The sequence below is a fragment of the Bombina bombina genome, chromosome 1, assembly GCF_027579735.1.
Source record: "Bombina bombina isolate aBomBom1 chromosome 1, aBomBom1.pri, whole genome shotgun sequence".
NCBI classification, from domain to species: domain Eukaryota; kingdom Metazoa; phylum Chordata; class Amphibia; order Anura; family Bombinatoridae; genus Bombina; species Bombina bombina.
The window spans coordinates 1,028,923,254-1,028,941,006 of NC_069499.1; the positions used below are offsets into that span (position 1 = coordinate 1,028,923,254).

General features: G+C 37.8%; 1 protein-coding gene across 1 annotated transcript in view; it reads left to right on the forward strand.

Moving 5' to 3' along the window:
- Positions 1–11,677: 11,677 nt before the first annotated feature.
- LOC128640848 (protein-glutamine gamma-glutamyltransferase 5-like) overlaps positions 11,678–17,753 on the forward strand; it is a 74,846-nt gene continuing 68,770 nt past the window's right edge. The window contains exons 1-2 of the mRNA XM_053693286.1: positions 11,678–11,697; positions 13,514–13,693. Coding sequence (XP_053549261.1) covers positions 11,688–11,697; positions 13,514–13,693 — 190 coding nt within the window. The 5' untranslated portion in view covers positions 11,678–11,687. The remainder of the gene's footprint in view (positions 11,698–13,513; positions 13,694–17,753) is intronic.

Below are 17,753 nucleotides of genomic sequence, written 5' to 3' on the forward strand. Positions count from 1 at the left end.
AATGTATATTTTTGTTTCTAAAGTAATTTGTATCTCAGCATTTTACCCATCTCTGTATGCTATTTCTGATGGTTGGACAGCTGCTAACATGGCTTGTGACTTCTGGACTTTTTCACTAAACTATTTTAACTAAAGGAATTTATTGCCCTATCTCTGTACATAAACAGGTGTGTCCTTGAGAGACTTTCAGCAAGCTGGACATCAAGTAGTTACATCACACACACACATATATATATTGTGCGATTATTTTATTAGATTTATAATGCTGTTTAGCAAATGTTTTTGTTCATTTTACTTAGTTTAATTATATATTCTGTGTTGTGTGATTATTTTATTAGGTTTATAATGTTGTTTAACATTTAAAGTCTTCATTTCAACGCTTTAAAAATAATGTATTAGGAGTTACTTATGACGATTTTGAGAGGGGCCTGGACCCTAACTCCCTCACTTCCCATTGACTTACATTATAAACTGGGTTTCAATTTACAACGGTTTCGATTTACAACCATTCCTTATGGAACCTAACCTCGGCGTAAACTGAGGGCTACCTGTACATATACATACACTCACAAAATACATATATACAGGGAGTGCAGAATTATTAGGCAAATTAGTATTTTGACCACATCATCCTCTTTATGCATGTTGTCTTACTCCAATCTGTATAGGCTCGAAAGCCTACTACCAATTAAGCATATTAGGTGATGTGCATCTCTGTAATGAGAAGGGGTGTGGTCTAATGACATCAACACCCTATATCAGGTGTGCATAATTATTAGGCAACTTCCTTTCCTTTGGCAAAATGGGTCAAAAGAAGGACTTGACAGGCTCAGAAAAGTCAAAAATAGTGAGATATCTTGCAGAGGGATGCAGCACTCTTAAAATTGCAAAGCTTCTGAAGCGTGATCATCGAACAATCAAACGTTTCATTCAAAATAGTCAACAGGGTCGCAAGAAGCATGTGGAAAAACCAAGGCGCAAAATAACTGCCCATGAACTGAGAAAAGTCAAGCGTGCAGCTGCCAAGATGCCACTTGCCACCAGTTTGGCCATATTTCAGAACTGCAACATCACTGGAGTGCCCAAAAGCACAAGGTGTGCAATACTCAGAGACATGGCCAAGGTAAGAAAGGCTGAAAGACGACCACCACTGAACAAGACACACAAGCTGAAACGTCAAGACTGGGCCAAGAAATATCTCAAGACTGATTTTTCTAAGGTTTTATGGACTGATGAAATGAGAGTGAGTCTTGATGGGCCAGATGGATGGGCCCGTGGCTGGATTGGTAAAGGGCAGAGAGCTCCAGTCCGACTCAGACGCCAGCAAGGTGGAGGTGGAGTACTGGTTTGGGCTGGTATCATCAAAGATGAGCTTGTGGGGCTTTTCGGGTTGAGGATGGAGTCAAGCTCAACTCCCAGTCCTACTGCCAGTTTCTGGAAGACACCTTCTTCAAGCAGTGGTACAGGAAGAAGTCTGCATCCTTCAAGAAAAACATGATTTTCATGCAGGACAATGCTCCATCACACGCGTCCAAGTACTCCACAGCGTGGCTGGCAAGAAAGGGTATAAAAGAAGAAAATCTAATGACATGGCCTCCTTGTTCACCTGATCTGAACCCCATTGAGAACCTGTGGTCCATCATCAAATGTGAGATTTACAAGGAGGGATAACAGTACACCTCTCTGAACAGTGTCTGGGAGGCTGTGGTTGCTGCTGCATGCAATGTTGATGGGGAACAGATCAAAACACTGACAGAATCCATGGATGGCAGGCTTTTGAGTGTCCTTGCAAAGAAAGGTGGCTATATTGGTCACTGATTTGTTTTTGTTTTGTTTTTGAATGTCAGAAATGTATATTTGTGAATGTTGAGACGTTATATTGGTTTCACTGGTAAAAATAAATAATTGAAATGGGTATATATTTGTTTTTTGTTAAGTTGCCTAATAATTATGCACAGTAATAGTCATCTGCACACACAGATATCCCCCTAAAATAGCTATAACTAAAAACAAACTAAAAACTACTTCCAAAACTATTCAGCTTTGATATTAATGAGTTTTTTGGGTTCATTGAGAACATGGTTGTTGTTCAATAATAAAATTAATCCTCAAAAATACAACTTGCCTAATAATTCTGCACTCCCTGTATAATTTGATCATATTTAGCAAATTACTCATATTGCAACACAATGCAGCTAGAAATTTGCTATTCTTGTTTCCAAATCTATAAAACTTTGCCCTCACGCTATCCATAGATCTTTGCGCCTGATGTAGTAAGAAAGTATCCCTCTGTTCTTTGATTTGTTTATATGCCTTCCTATTATTGTCATTGGGATTTTTAAGATATTTGTTTTGAATGTTAAGGAGTTGCTTCAAAAGTAAGGATTCTTTGGCTTCAAATTTTTTGTGAACCCCTGTTCGAGATTACCCTTCTTAGGACTGATTTGGCTGTTTCCCAGAACAACAGCGGGTTGTCTAGGTACTGTACATCCAAGGTTCTGTATGCTTCCACTCACCTGTCAGATATCTAAGGAAATTAGGGTGTTTATACAACTGCCAAAGAAAGATCAATTTATTTTGTTTATTTGCATTTCTAGCACTAGTTTGACATGTGCATGATCTGAAATTGTGACCAGGCCAATAACAATCTTCTTAACTCTAGCTTTATATGAGGCTAAACCAGAAAAAGATCAATGCAAGATAAAGAGCATTTGGAAGGTGATATACAGGTATAATCTTTTGTTTCAGGTTTTTTTCCCTCCAAACATAAACTACAGAAAGGGCATGCATAAATTTATTCAAGGTTAGTGTCTCTCCGTGTGTATGGGGGAGATCGTGAGCTTTTGGATGGGTTTGCCGGGTTCCTGAATCTGTCTAACGGTACTTGTGGAGCAATATTGCAATCTCCTCCTATCACTAAGGGAAGGTTAGCATGTTGAAGGAGTTTTCTCTGGAAGGAAAGCCAGAATTGAGCTTTATCTTGTAAAGGACCATATACTCCTACCAATAGGAAGCAAATTCCCTCTATCCCTAGTTCTAAAATTACATATCTACCGTTATCGTCTACTTCTGTGTGATAAATGTTGTAATCTAAACCTTTCCAAAAGAGTATTGCTACTCCCCTCGCTCTTTTTTTTACCAAATGATGATGCTATCACCTTGTGAACCCTTGTTTACATTTTTGGTGTTCCTCCACACTCAAATGTTTCTCCACTAGAATTCTTTTAGGCTATTTTGTAGTTTGAGATTTTTAAGAATGCCCTTGCGCTTTATTAGGGAGGTAACCAACACATTCCAAGTCACAATATTTAAAGGGTTAGCCATGTCTTGAATATTCGTTTGAGATATAGGTCAATTCCCACACCTAGTGTATAATATGGCATGGTCATGTTTGTTGTGAGGTGGGTGAGTTTGTTTTGGTATATCTTATAATTGACAGATCTGCCATCATTCCATGCTGTTTTTTCCATCATTTTGACTCTTGCTTTAATATTAAAAGATAGATGTAGTTCTGTCAGATCCTCCGAGGCATTGGTACTGCGTTCCCTAATCACATAAGAACAAATAACAAAAAGAGATAAACAAAATAAAAACCAAATTAGACATAAAAAATTCAAAATTATATAGAAACTTGGTAAGACCAATTCTACCTAAATAGGTAAGAATACCCCTTTGGTAACTGCTAAACTCCATAATTCCTGCATAAATTTCAACATTAACCTAACTTAAAGGTACAATAATTTCTCGAAATACTTAAAAAACTTTTCTTTCGCAGCTCTTGAACTCAGAGTGTGAACCAGGAAGACAAAAAGGAAGAAAGGAAAAAAAGGGAAAAATAAAAAAGGCACAAATCTCACTACGCCAGCTCCATCTGGCTATCTCTCTCAACAACCTGAGTATTTTAAACCAAGTTTTAATGATTATAACTGCTGATATTTGGCTCGTGGATCTGGATCATGGCTCTCTTGTACTTGCACATTGTCCCTTTCTTCTCCCTCAAGATATTTTTGTAGAAGATCCGGATTATCAAAGAACCTAGGTCCTTGAGCAGTCTGCAGCCACAGTCTAGCCGGATACAAAAGAGCAACAGAATGTCCTTTCTTCATCAGTTGTTGACAATAGGGAGAAAATGATTTGCGTCTCCTAGACACTTCAAAAGAATAGTCCTGGAATAAAGTATCTTCTTTCCCTCTATTACTGGTAGGGCTTGTTGTCTGTAAGCTCTGAAAAGCTTGATTTTGTCCTTGAAAATAAGGTATTTAATGAGAACATGTCTTGGAGATGCCTGGCTGTTGTCTGCTGTTCTTGCTTGGCCAATTCGATAATCTCTCTCTGCCACACATGGAACCTCCATACTGTGTAGGTGCAAGAGCTCTGTTAGGGTTGTCTCCGCAAACTGCAACAAGGAATCACTTAAGACTGATTCTGGAAGGCCAATGATCCTGAGATTATTTCTCCGTGACCTGTTTTTCATGTCATCTAGGCGGGCTTGGAGCAATGTGTTTTGTTTCTGTATGTTAGTAACTCTGGAGGTTAAGTCACGTTGTCGGTCTTCATGCTCTGATTCGATGTTCTGCATGTTGTAACCTAAGTGAGAATTGCTGGAATTCTGTGTTGAAGGAATCCACTCCCGTTTGAAGCTGCTCAATTTTAGGGAGAAATAAAGATGAAAGTTGTGAAACTATTGGATGCGTGTCAATATTCAGTGAGGCCTTATCTTGTAGTTCTGGAGATGCAGGTGCCTGATGCACCTCAGCCTGATGTTGTAGCTTCTTATCTGCTTTAGCCTTTGCTGCAGGGTTGGCTCCAGAACGAATGAAATGGGGGGGCATTTTTTTTCACAAGGGGGCATGCAATTACAAAGCATGTATGAGAGTCAAAATAAGAGCAAACCTACATATTATGCAGGAAAGTGTATGTTTAATGCTCTTTTAGATTAGTTTGTTTTAGTATGTCCTTAAAACATTTACAATAATGTGCAGTCAATGTACAATTAAAAGCACAGTGTAAACATATGTGTTTGTGAATAAATTAAAGGGACATATATTTATTTTTCCAGGACATGATCCCAAATGTGAGGGGGGGACATTTTGCATTATTACTTATGTTTGGAGCAGTGTATTGCTATTTAGCAATTAAGGTCAATAGTTTAACTGGTACTGGAAATATTTTTTTTTCTTAGTGGATGGCTCTATGAATTATTTATCTGATACCGGTATGTGTTATTTCCTGAAGTCTGCACACACAGTAAATCTTGGCTAAAGTTAGTGAATAAGGTCCATAATGGGAATATATTACATTGTACAAATGATACCTTTAAAGACCTGGGCAAAACAAACAGTTAATCATTACAGATCATAAAACCCCAGCTATGCCTTGTTCTATCCCAGCACCACACGTCAACATTTCCTGTGCTATTGATCTCCTGCTCTCCCTCTCTGAGGCCCCTTCAAGTCTCCAGGAAGCCCCCTAGCTTTAGCACAAAGCCGCCCATCATACTGTCCGACAATTAATACTATTGAACAATAAGGCTGGGAAATTAATGCAAAACGTGGCCCTCAATGTGCCTTGTCATAAAGTCTATAAAATACAGACACGTTGGGCGAGTTCGGCTAATGTCTGCTGGATCCAATCTCTCCAAACCAGTAGGAACACAATAGCTAAGGCTGGGTAAGCTTGGCCAATATACTCTAGGTGAGCACTACTGTAAAGGTTGAGTGCGAGAATAAAATTTCACCTACCTTGCCCCAGAAACCCGATTGCAGGCACTGCTTCCCTCACTGGCTACCACGCAGGTGGAACTTCCTTCAATCTACTGCACAATGTTCCGGTGCGCATAAGCCAGTGAGGGAAGCGGGGATAAGCCCGCCCCCTAAGCAGTCAGCTCCCCTGCACATGTCTGACAGGGGGATTATGTCTGAGTCTAACAGGGGGATTAGGGCCAGCAAGGCATGCTGTTAATTGCCAGGTCCCAGGGCAGTTACAGTGGGGCTTTTTTGAGGGGCACAGCATTCCATTGCCCATCAATGTCCCCCCTTGGAGCTGACCCTGCTTTGCCGCCATATTGCTGGTGGATTTATGGAAGGAAAAATAGTATTGCTGCATACAGGGTGTCACTCATCAGGAAGCAATGTAAATTGAGCTAAGAAGTACCCTCCTAGTTGTACTGCAGGTCTTACTATTTTAACCATATGAAATTTGACTACAACATCCAGAGTTGTCATTCACAACTATGCTCTTACACGTAATTCTGTCTCTTTCCTCCTCCTTTATAGTCAGTCTATGGCTTTTCTGCTTTGTATATTACCTTGGGGTAAGATGTAAGTGACGGATATGAAGGGGGGAGAGATAGAGTCGGCCTCAGACCATTGACCTTTTCTAGCAGTGGCCCACTACATAACTACGCCTGTTACTGCCAGTTCAGATACACTCTCCTGTCAACTCCTATTGTGCAGAGTTAATATGTTCAGGTGCGTTTTTTGAGAATAGCTGGGCAATCTGTTAACACGAGTGTCTATCAGGATGCACCTACCACATAGTTATGTGGGGCTGGTGGTGTAATCAGCCCACGAACGGTTATATCATGACCAATTTCGATCACACGGACCTTCTAACCTGTTTGTTTCTGATCCAGCAGAAATTGTTGGCACTACCAGCTTATGGATGTACGCCGGGGTCTGGGGATGTGCTCTTATAGCAGGACTTTAAGATGGCGGCCGGGCGACTCCCTATGCCACTTCCGTATCTTCCCCGTAACTTCCGAATGTACCTCAGTGAGGGAGCTGTATCTTCCTCCTTGCTGCTCGCTGTCGGGTGCTTGTATTGCACCAAAGATACACAGTTTTAGGGCACTCAGGTGGTTTTCAATTGTTTCTCTTGGCTATGTCAGATTGTTATTGAACAGCTTGTTTATGTATTTATTAATCAGTGGCATATTTAGGTTTTGTGCTACCCTAGGCACTCATGAAATTTCCAAAGTAAATGTTCACAAGGACATGCAAAACACTTGCGCACACACACACAAAAACATACACATCTATCTATTGCTGCAATATATATATATATATATATATATATATATATATATATATATATATATAAAACAACCCCCAAACACAGATTTCTTGTTACAATGCTTCCCCAAACAGAATACAAAGTGCTGAAAGCCAACAGAACTAAAGGCAATAGTTAGCTAAGAAATGAAAATTCAGAGTTACCTCTAAAAAGTAAGCTCCATGGGCAAACTGTTATTATACCCCTACTGAATGTAAGCTCTTTGGGCAAAATTTCTCATTATATACTTGTATAATACTTCTAAAATAACTGTTAGATTTTTATAAATATAGCCACAAAAAAAGTGCTGTCCCCTCTCCAATCTGCTGCCCTACGCAGTGGCTTGTTTGCCTATGCCAAAATACACCCATGTGTGGAGTTATTGAGGGGATGCAGGTCCAGGTAAGTAATCTGTTGTATGTATGCCTGTGGGGTTATAGAGAGGATACAGGGCTGGCCATGTAATCTGTAGTATGTATACATGTGGGGTTAAAGAGGGGATGCAGGGCCAGGCATGTAATCTATAGTACTTGTGCACACATACACAGCAGGTTACAGAAGAATCATTATGCATATTACAGTGTCCTTGTACTGAGAGCAGATTCAGAGTAAAGTATATTGTTGTGCTTATCAGTACACAGAGTCATATACTGTTGTGAAAATCTGCAGACTATAGTGTAGGATGTAGAATCCCTTGACTAATTATACTAACAAAGGGAAAAGGGGGCATCTAAACAGGGTATTATCTCCCTTATTAGTTCACAGCATTGGTTCTCTGACAAAGCAAAATACAGTGACACAAGGTGAATACAATATCAGCAGGTATGGAAGGCATTATGCCAGCAGGCATGATAATATGTCATCAGGCAGTGGACATATGACTGAGCAATAAGCAAGATATAGTATCAATGGGAAGGAAACCAGATCATTGGGACTGTTGCAGGGGTCTGAGTAAGATATGGAGTTATGTGGGAATGTTTTAATTTATATGGGCTGTGCACCGTGTCACTGGTCAGCATATGGTGAAACAGAGCAGCTCACAATGCTAATGTAAAAATATAATATCTGCAGAAAGGATAATGTAGTGACATTTAGGGTTATAAAGGGTCATTAACATGATACAGAAGTCTCTGCATGCAGTGGGCTGGGTACATTGCTCAGGAGGCAGCATAAGCATCAGTGTAGGTGGGACGGGGGACAGGCTCAGCAAAAGAGGCACATGAGTAGAGAATATGTACAAGGATAGCAAAAAAGGCAGAAGGTTTCTAATTCACCTTCCCCCTCTCAGCTCTGCAGTTTCTCCGGGCAGCTTGTCTCTATGCTTCCTAGTCTCTAGGTGTTTAGACGGCAAGGTCAGACCATCTCATGTTTAATTCCAGGCTCAGTGCTGAGCTGCTCTTTGAGGAGCGAGACCAGCTATTTACACAACAGATTGCTATGGAGAATTGTAGCCAGTCCTGCTGCAGAGACCCTGCATTGCACCAGAGCTGCTGGTGCAATGCCGCCCCCTGCAGACTCGCGGCCAATTGATCGGGTTGAATTCCAGCGATTCCTGTCCGCCTCATCAGAGCAGGGTTATGGAGCAGCGGTCTTTAGACTGCTGCTTCATAACTGGTGTTTCTGGCGAGCCTCAAGCTACGTCCGGAGCTTGATAGATAGGCCCCATAGACTGCTATAGACAAATATATGCTCGTACATTCCAATCAGCCTGCCTAGGTTTAGTCTTAAGCAAAGGATACCAAGAGAGCAAACCAAATTTGATAGTAGAAGTAAACTGGAAAATCCTTTAAAATTACATGCTCTACCTGAATCATGCAAGTTTAATTTTGACTTTTTTTGTCCCTTTAATGTTGCATTATGTCATGAATTGATATTACTCTTTAAGAGAGAATCTTCCATTCAATAACATTAGGCCATCATCGGTTGTCATCAATATTTATTTAATTATACTTTGTTTTGTTTTCTCATTGTCCATGTATATTTTCTTTTATGTAGGTGCTCAGAAGCCCTTACAAATACCCCCCCCATGCAAAAAAGAATGGTTCATATAGTTGTCTGCATGCTTGCCTAACCATGTGTAAGAATACCTGATCTGTTGGGGAAATCATACCATGAATAAGGCAGATTAGCTAATTCAAAAAAACTCAGTTCTAGCTGATTGCAATGCCCGGAGTAAAAGGAAGCCAAAAACTAATAGAATTTGAAGTCTACACTGTTGTTGTTTGAGAGTGGGAAGTGACGTCACCGGATGGTAGCGTGGTTTAGGGCCATTATTATCTATGTCGTAGTTACCAAGTTAGATGTGTTGTGCAAGCTGTATACTTCTATGCTGTGCAATAAAATAGTGTTGTACCTTCTATGCTGTGTACTGCATCTCATGACACCAATTCCTACCATTTCTTATTTATTTCTATTTTTTTAATCACTCTTCTTCCTACTTTACCTTTCTCTTTGCTTTGAGAACAGGTGCTGACTTTACCTTTCTCCTTGCTTTGAGAACAGGTGCTGACTTTACCTTTCTCCTTGCTTTGAGAACAGGTGCTGACTTTACATTTCTCCTTGCTTTGAGAACAGGTGCTGACTTTACCTTTCTCTTTTCTTTGGGAACAGGTGCTGACTTTACCTTTCTCCTTGCTTTGAGAACAGGTGCTGACTTTACCTTTCTACTTGCTTTGAGAACAGGCGCTGACTTTACCTTTCTCCTTGCTTTGAGAACAGGTGCTGACTTTACCTTTCTCCTTGCTTTGAGAACAGGTGCTGACTTTACCTTTCTCTTTTCTTTGGGAACAGGTGCTGACTTTACCTTTCTCCTTGCTTTGAGAACAGGTGCTGACTTTACCGTTCTCTTTTCTTTGGGAACAGGTGCTGACTTAACCTTTCTCCTTGCTTTGAGAACAGGTGCTGACTTTACCTTTCTCCTTGCTTTGAGAACAGGTGCTGACTTTACCTTTCTACTTGCTTTGAGAACAGGCGCTGACTTTACCTTTCTCCTGGCTTTGAGAACAGGTGCTGACTTTACCTTTCTCCTTGCTTTGAGAACAGGTGCTGACTTTACCTTTCTCTTTTTTTTTGGGAACAGGTGCTGACTTTACCTTTCTCCTTGCTTTGAGAACAGGTGCTTTACCTTTCTCTTTTCTTTGGGAACAGGTGCTGACTTTACCTTTATCCTTGCTTTGAGAACAGGTGCTGACTTTACCTTTCTCCTTGCTTTGAGAACAGGTGCTGACTTTACCTTTCTCCTTGCTTTGAGAACAGGTGCTGACTTTACCTTTCTCCTTGCTTTGAGAACAGGTGCTTTACCTTTCTCTTTTCTTTGGGAACAGGTGCTGACTTTACCTTTATCCTTGCTTTGAGAACAGGTGCTGACTTTACCTTTCTCCTTGCTTTGAGAACAGGTGCTGACTTTACCTTTCTCCTTGCTTTGAGAACAGGTGCTGACTTTACCTTTCTCCTTGCTTTGAGAACAGGTGCTGACTTTACCTTTCTCCTTGCTTTGAGAATAGGTGCTGACTTTACCTTTCTCTTTGCTTTGAGAATATGTGCTAACTTTCCAAATTTCAAGCAATTGGCACCTTTGAGGTTTGGGATTATTATAGTAATTAATAGGAGTGCATAGAAACCCAACCCCCTCATAGGACAGCGACTGTGGTGAATGAATGTGTTTGCATAGATTAATTTGCCAAACGGTGGTGAATAATGTTTATGAATAGACAGGTAAATTAAAAGCATAGGTATACGTTAGGTGTAAAATCATCAAGTGCCATTTTAAAGGGGCATACAATTGCTCAACTAAAATGGTTTAATGTGTTTACTATTGCACTATTGCTGTTATATAATAACTATGTGTTTAATCCCTGCAATACACTACTGGGATCTAACTGAACACATCTTATGAGTCAATGACAAGAGACATATGTGTGTAACCACCAAACACCAGCTTCATTTTGAAAATCGTTTAACATTATAGCTTGAAGACTTATTAGTAGCAACAATGCTTGAGAGGACCCAGAAAGGGATACAAACAATTGTCTGATCTATTTTGTACAATGCCAGGATATACCAGCGAGATCAACTTTGTGAATAAGGGAAAGGAAGAGAGGAAAGTTATATTTTTAACCACTACTGGTGCTCCTCTTATACATATATTTTATTGATTGACCAATCCCCAGTTATCTCCCACTAATTCATTGCTGCTCCTGAGTCTACCTACATATGCTTTTCAAAAAAGGATATCAAGAGACCACTGTCAATTTCATAATAGAAGTAAATTGAAAAAATTGTATGCTCTATCTGATCATGAAAGTCTCATTTTGAACAAGAATCTTTTTTGTAAATAAATAAACCCTCTCACCACAACATCTTTGAGGGGTATCAGCCACAAGGAGGTATAGATACTAACATACATTAGTGTATTGTCATCAGAACAGTATGTGTTTTATTTTTTCTAATGGGCTTCCTATAATTTAGCTCTTATAAGTCACACTTAGAATGACCTGGGCAGAGACATAGTAGGAGGTGCTTTAGATGAGAAATTGAACAATGCTGGAGTTGTTGATTCATCTTACAAAGATGCACCTTATGTCTCTAAAAAGATTAAACATCACAGCACCAGGGTGCAGGCTGAGCTGCAGATCATGGCTTTTCGTGAGTATTTACATATAAATACTGTAATGGTAGCTTTTCAGATATTGTGCATGGCCTGAGAGTTATAATATCTTATACAATTAAATCTTTGAAAGCTTGATGTTTTTTTTAGAAATAATAACTTTAATTAAGAAACTTTGTTCAAAATGTTTTAATTCTGTGTAGTATAAACAAATCTGATGTGACCACTTGTTTACTGTGCAGTTGTCTATAGGTCATGACAGTGGGATTATTTAAAGTGGGTTTAAGCAATTGTTTCATAGTTAAAGTTTTAAGAAAGAATCAGTCATTTGTGTGTTTGTATTGATATTTAAAATATTAAAAAAAAATACTTTTTTTTCTTTTCACAAACACTGTTCATAAACATTGAAAGGACTAATCTTAAGCAACAATATACACAAATAATCACATGTAGAGATGCATAATTATACAGGATACAGAAATTTATAATAATATATATAGTCACACATACATAAATGTATACATATATTTAGTTTTCAAAAACATATGCAAACATACATATAAATATGTATCTAGTACATATAACCAAATCTGTGACTAGATGTGTTCATTGTTATCCATATTTTATTAATACACTTTTTTGCCAAATGCAAAATTCTTAAAGGGACATATAAATGTCAAAAAAGAAAGCAATCTAATGTGTTAATATATATTATTATTATTAATATTATTATTATTATTATCGGTTATTTGTAGAGCGCCAACAAATTCCACAGCGCTAATTTATTTCAGTTGATTGCTTGCAAAGTGTTTTAACACATAGTTAACGTCAACTGAACACATCAGGGAATGATAAGAGACAAATGTACAACCACCAATCACCAGCTCGCTCCCAGTAGTGCATTGCTAATCCTGATCCTACCTAGCTATGCTTTTGAAGAAAGGATATAGAAAAAAATGAAGACAATTTGTAATAGAAGTTAACTGAAAAGTCTCTTAAAAATTGCATTTTCTGTCTGAATCATGAAAATTAAATATTGCCTTTCATGTTTATTTAAGGCTAGATTATATTCCTGTTGTAAATTTAACAAATGTTAGTAAAAAACTAAGTTATCCATTTAAGAATACCAATAATTTTGTTCTTACTGTGAGTTTGTAAGCTTACAACATAAGCATACTATAACCTTTAGTGTTTTTCTTCTGGTTTAAAAATACATAATAGAAATTGTTGGGTTTAATATTTTGTATTACATATTAAAGGGACATAGAAATCAAATTTAATTTTTAGGATCCAGACAGAAGGTAATTTGAAAAACTTTACAATTTACATATATTATCAAATGTACCTCTTTCATTTGTATCCTTTGTTAAAATGTAGTTCCTTTCTACTAAATCATATTGAGGACTAATTTAGCTGTCATGTCCCTTTAAATATCTGTTTTGATGCACTAATGTTGTAATAAAATTCTATGACATGTAAAATAATTTTATCTTAACAATTCAGTCCATTTAAATATTTCCTTTACATTATGGACCAGGATAGTTTAAATTATTAAACTGGTGAATTCCCTTATAAGGACATATAATTTAACATGTTTCTCTTAAAGGGACATATAACTTAAAATGAACAAACAACAGATAAATTTAAAAAGAAGTATTTAGTCTTGTAATAAAATTGCTTCTTTTGCTTTTGGTCTTCAGTAAAATATATCCCTTCTCTAAGCATTGGATGTAATTAAATACTAATAGCAACATAAAATTAATGCAACATTTTTAAAACTGAAGTTTACTTCAGAGTTTCTGTAATTTATAGACCATTTTATGAATCTCTTATTTTTATCCATTCCCCTAAAAGAGCCAGAACTTTCCAATGCTGATTTTGAAAAGCACAAGAATGGGCTTGAGCATAAAACAGACTTAATCCGAAGCAGAGACCTTACTATTCGCAGAGGACAGCCTTTCACAGTCAAACTACTGTTCCGCTGCAGAGATACGGAGGAGAAGCTGGAGAACCTGAACATTATAGCACAAACAGGTACACTAATAATCACATAAAAAAGTAAAGGGCTTATTTTCCTTAAAGGGACATTCCAGACAAATTGAAATCCACATGGATGTATTTCAATTTTGAATTGAAGCATGTTTGTAATATACATGTATTAGCAAAAATGGTTCTAATAAAAGCTATAGCTGTTTCAAAAGTGTATTTAGGTATGCACCGTGCACCAGCATTTTAAACACAGCACTTGCTCAGAGAGCCTAAGGTGTTCATATAATCTGGTAATGACTCAATTTGTTATTTGCTGACATGATTAAAGCCCCACTGGCACTTTGAGCTGTTGCAGTATTGAATATGCTGGTGCTTTGAGACTATCTGGCTATACTTCACAAGAGAAAAATGTTAATACTAAAACAGTGATAACTTTTATTAGAAGCATTATTGCCAATACATTTATATTGCAAATATTTTTTCTATTCAAAGATGTAATTCATCTATGTGTATTTCAATTGTGACTGGAATGTCCCTTTAAGATATGTCACACTCACTTGCTATCCATAGCCAAATGTAAGTAATTTGTAAACTATAAATAATTTTAAAGTATTGTTTACACAAAATACTTGAAAGAAAACAGTGTAACAATTTCTTAGTATTAACTTTATAACATAAATATTCTAGTAAATATTGCATTTTAATGTTTTCCCCTTTAATCAATTGTGACTAGAATATCACTTTAATAAAGTAATCATTGGATAAGGGTTTTTTTTTTAATATATAAATTGGATGAGCAACTGAATGTTGACTGAAATAGTGATGTTGTATTTTAATAATACTCAATAAATGATGAACTTTTAAGCTACTCTTGGAACTTTTTCCTCGGACTGTCTCTGTCAATATTGAATGTTAAAGGGACATATAACCCAAAACTTTTCTTTCATGATTTATGTAGAATATACAATTTTTAACAACTTTCCAGTTTACTTCTAGTATCAAATTTGCTTCATTCTCTTGGCATAATTTGTTGAAGGAGCAGCGCTGCACTACTGGTTTCTAACTGAACACATGTGTGAGCCAATGACAATATATTTCTGTAGCCACCAATCAGCAGCTAGAACCTATATTTTTTGCTGCTCCTGAGCGTACCTAGATAAACCTTTCAGCAAAGGATAACAAGAGAAGGAAGCAAATTAAATAATAGAAGTAAACTGGAAAGTTGTTTAAAATTGTATGCTCTGTCTAAATCATGATGTCTAATTATAACTTTACTGTATGTATGTATGTATATGTATTGGAATTGGAAAGGACCTTGACGTGGTACCTGAGCTTGTCCCATTTGGCCAGATGCAGTGACTAACCTTTCCATTTTTGCTTTTAAATCTTAGCTGAGAGCTTGTAAGTGAGTGCTGGGTTTTCTCTGTGTGTTGTATTAATTTGTTTTGTAATTTTCCCTATGGTTATTGCACCCAGACCTGTCTGGGGTTAACTGCTTGTGGCTCTGGAGACAGCACAGCTTCCTGTGAGTGCCAGTGGCACCCAGGGCTGAGCATGTTGCAGGGTCATGGGATGTGTACCCGGTCCGGTATGAGAGTGCAGTTCCCTTCTGTGTTTTGTATATATATATATATATATATATATATATTTCATTAAAATTATGGGGAAGATAAAAAACTGAAATTAAAATCCTCCATGTCTCAAAATTAAATCAATGTAAATATTTGCATAGGAAATGAGCACAATTAGGCAACATTCCCTGCTTGCTTTTTCCCAGAAATACTTCATATACAATGTTACCAATGCACAAGAGAATTCTGGGTAAGATATGCAAATTAGATATGCAAATTCTCAGTTTATTTTTTTTAGCTTTTCTTATTTTGGGGGGTTGGGTGGTTTGTTTTACTGTTAGGGGTTAATTTGTAGTTTTTTTTTAAGTAAAAGAGCTGATTGCTTCAGGGGAATGCTCTACAAAAGGCCCTTTTAACCCCTTAACGACCAAGGACGTACGCCACACGTCCTCAAAAAAAATACAGTTAATGACCGAGGATGTGTGGCATACGTCCTTGGTCTGGAAAGCAGCTGGAAGCGATCCTGCTCGCTTCCAGTTGCTTTCCGGTTATTGCAGTGATGCCTCGATATTGAGGCATCCTGCAATAACCTTTTTTAGCAATCCGGTGCAGAGAGAGCCACTCTGTGGCCCTCTCTGCACCGGACATCACCGGCTAAATCCGTTGGTGGGTGGGAGCCGGTTCGGGAGGCGGGTGGCGGCCATCGATGGCCCTGATGATGTGGAGGGGGGCGGGATCGTGGGCGGGGGTGATCGGAGGCGCGCACAGAAAAGTTATGTATTAAAGTTTTGAATAGTAAGGAGGTTGGGGGCTAAGGGGGGATCCTACAAAGTAGCATATGTAAATATGCTAAAAAAAATTATTAAAAAAACAAAAACAAAACTTTTATTTTAGTACTGGCAGATTTTCTGCCAGTACTTAAGATGGCGGGGACAATTGTGGTGTGGGGGAGGGAAGGGAGCTGTTTGGGAGGGATCAGGGGGTCTGATGTGTCAGGTGGGAGGCTGATCTCTACACTAAAGCTAAAATTAACCCCGCAAGATCCCTACAAACTACCTAATTAACCCCTTCCCTGCTAGCCATAATACACGTGTGATGCGCAGCAGCACTTAGCGGCCTTCTAATTACCAAAAAACAACGCCAAAGTCATATAAGTCTGCTATTTCTGAACAAAGGGGATCCCAGAGAAGCATTTACAACCATTTGTGCCATAATTGCACATGCTGTTTGTAAATAATTTCAGTAAGAAACCTAAAATTGTAAAAAATTTAGCGTTTTTTTTAATTTGATTGCATTTGGCGGTGAAATGGTGGCATGAAATACACCAAAATGGGCCTAGATCAATACTTGGGGTTGTCTACTACACTACACTGAAGCTAAAATTAACCCTAAAAGCTCCCTACATGCTCCCTAATTAACCCCTTCACTGCTGGGCATAATACACGTGTGGTGCGCAGTCGCATTTAGCAGCCTTCTAATTAGTAAAAAGCAAAACCAAAGCCATATATGTCTGCTATTTATGAACAAAGGGGACCCCAGAGAAGCATTTACAACCATTTATGCTATAATTGCATAAGTTGTTTGTAAATAATTTCAGTGAGAAACCTAAAGTTTGTGAAAAAAATTGTGAAAAAGTGAACAATTTTTTTTATTTGATCGCATTTGGCGGTGAAATGGTGGCATGAAATATACCAAAATGGGCCTAGATCAATACTTTGGGATGTCTTCTAAAAAAAAATATATACATGTCAATGGATATTCAGGGATTCCTGAAAGATATCAGTGTCCCAATGTAACTATCGCTAATTTTGAAACAAAGTGGTTTGGAAATAGCAATGTGCTACTTGTATTTATGGCCCTATAACTTGCAAAAAAAGCAAAGAACATGTAAACATTGGGTATTTTTAAACTCAGGACAAAATTTACAAACTATTTAGCATGGGTGTTTTTTGGTGGTTGTAGATATGTAACAGATTTTGGGGGTCAAAGTTAGAAAAAGTGTGTTTTTTCCATTTTTTCCTCATATTTTTTTTTTTTTTTTATAGTAAATTATAAGATATGATGAAAATAATGGTATCTTTAGAAAGTCCATTTAATGGGGAGAAAAACGGTATATAATATGTGTGGGTACAGTAAATGAGTAAGGGGAAAATTACAGCTAAACACAAACACCGCAGAAATGTAAAAATAGCCTTGGTCCCAAACGGACAGAAAATGGAAAAGTGATGTGGTCATTAAGGGGTTAAGGGCTATTGGTACTTTATTCTAAGATTAGGGTGTGTTTTTATTTTGGCGTGGCTTTTTTGTTTTTACAGGGGTATTAGATTAGGTTTACATTTTTGTATTTTGGATAATTTTGGTGTTTTTTTCTGTAATTTTAGATTTTTTTTGTAATATTAGATTTTTTATTTTAATTTAGTGTTAGGTTTGTTTGTTTTTAATGTAATGATATGATTTTTTTATGTAATTAGGGTTAACTTAGGTTAGGGGGCTTAGTGATTAGATTAATACTTTGCATTGTGGGGGGGCGGTTT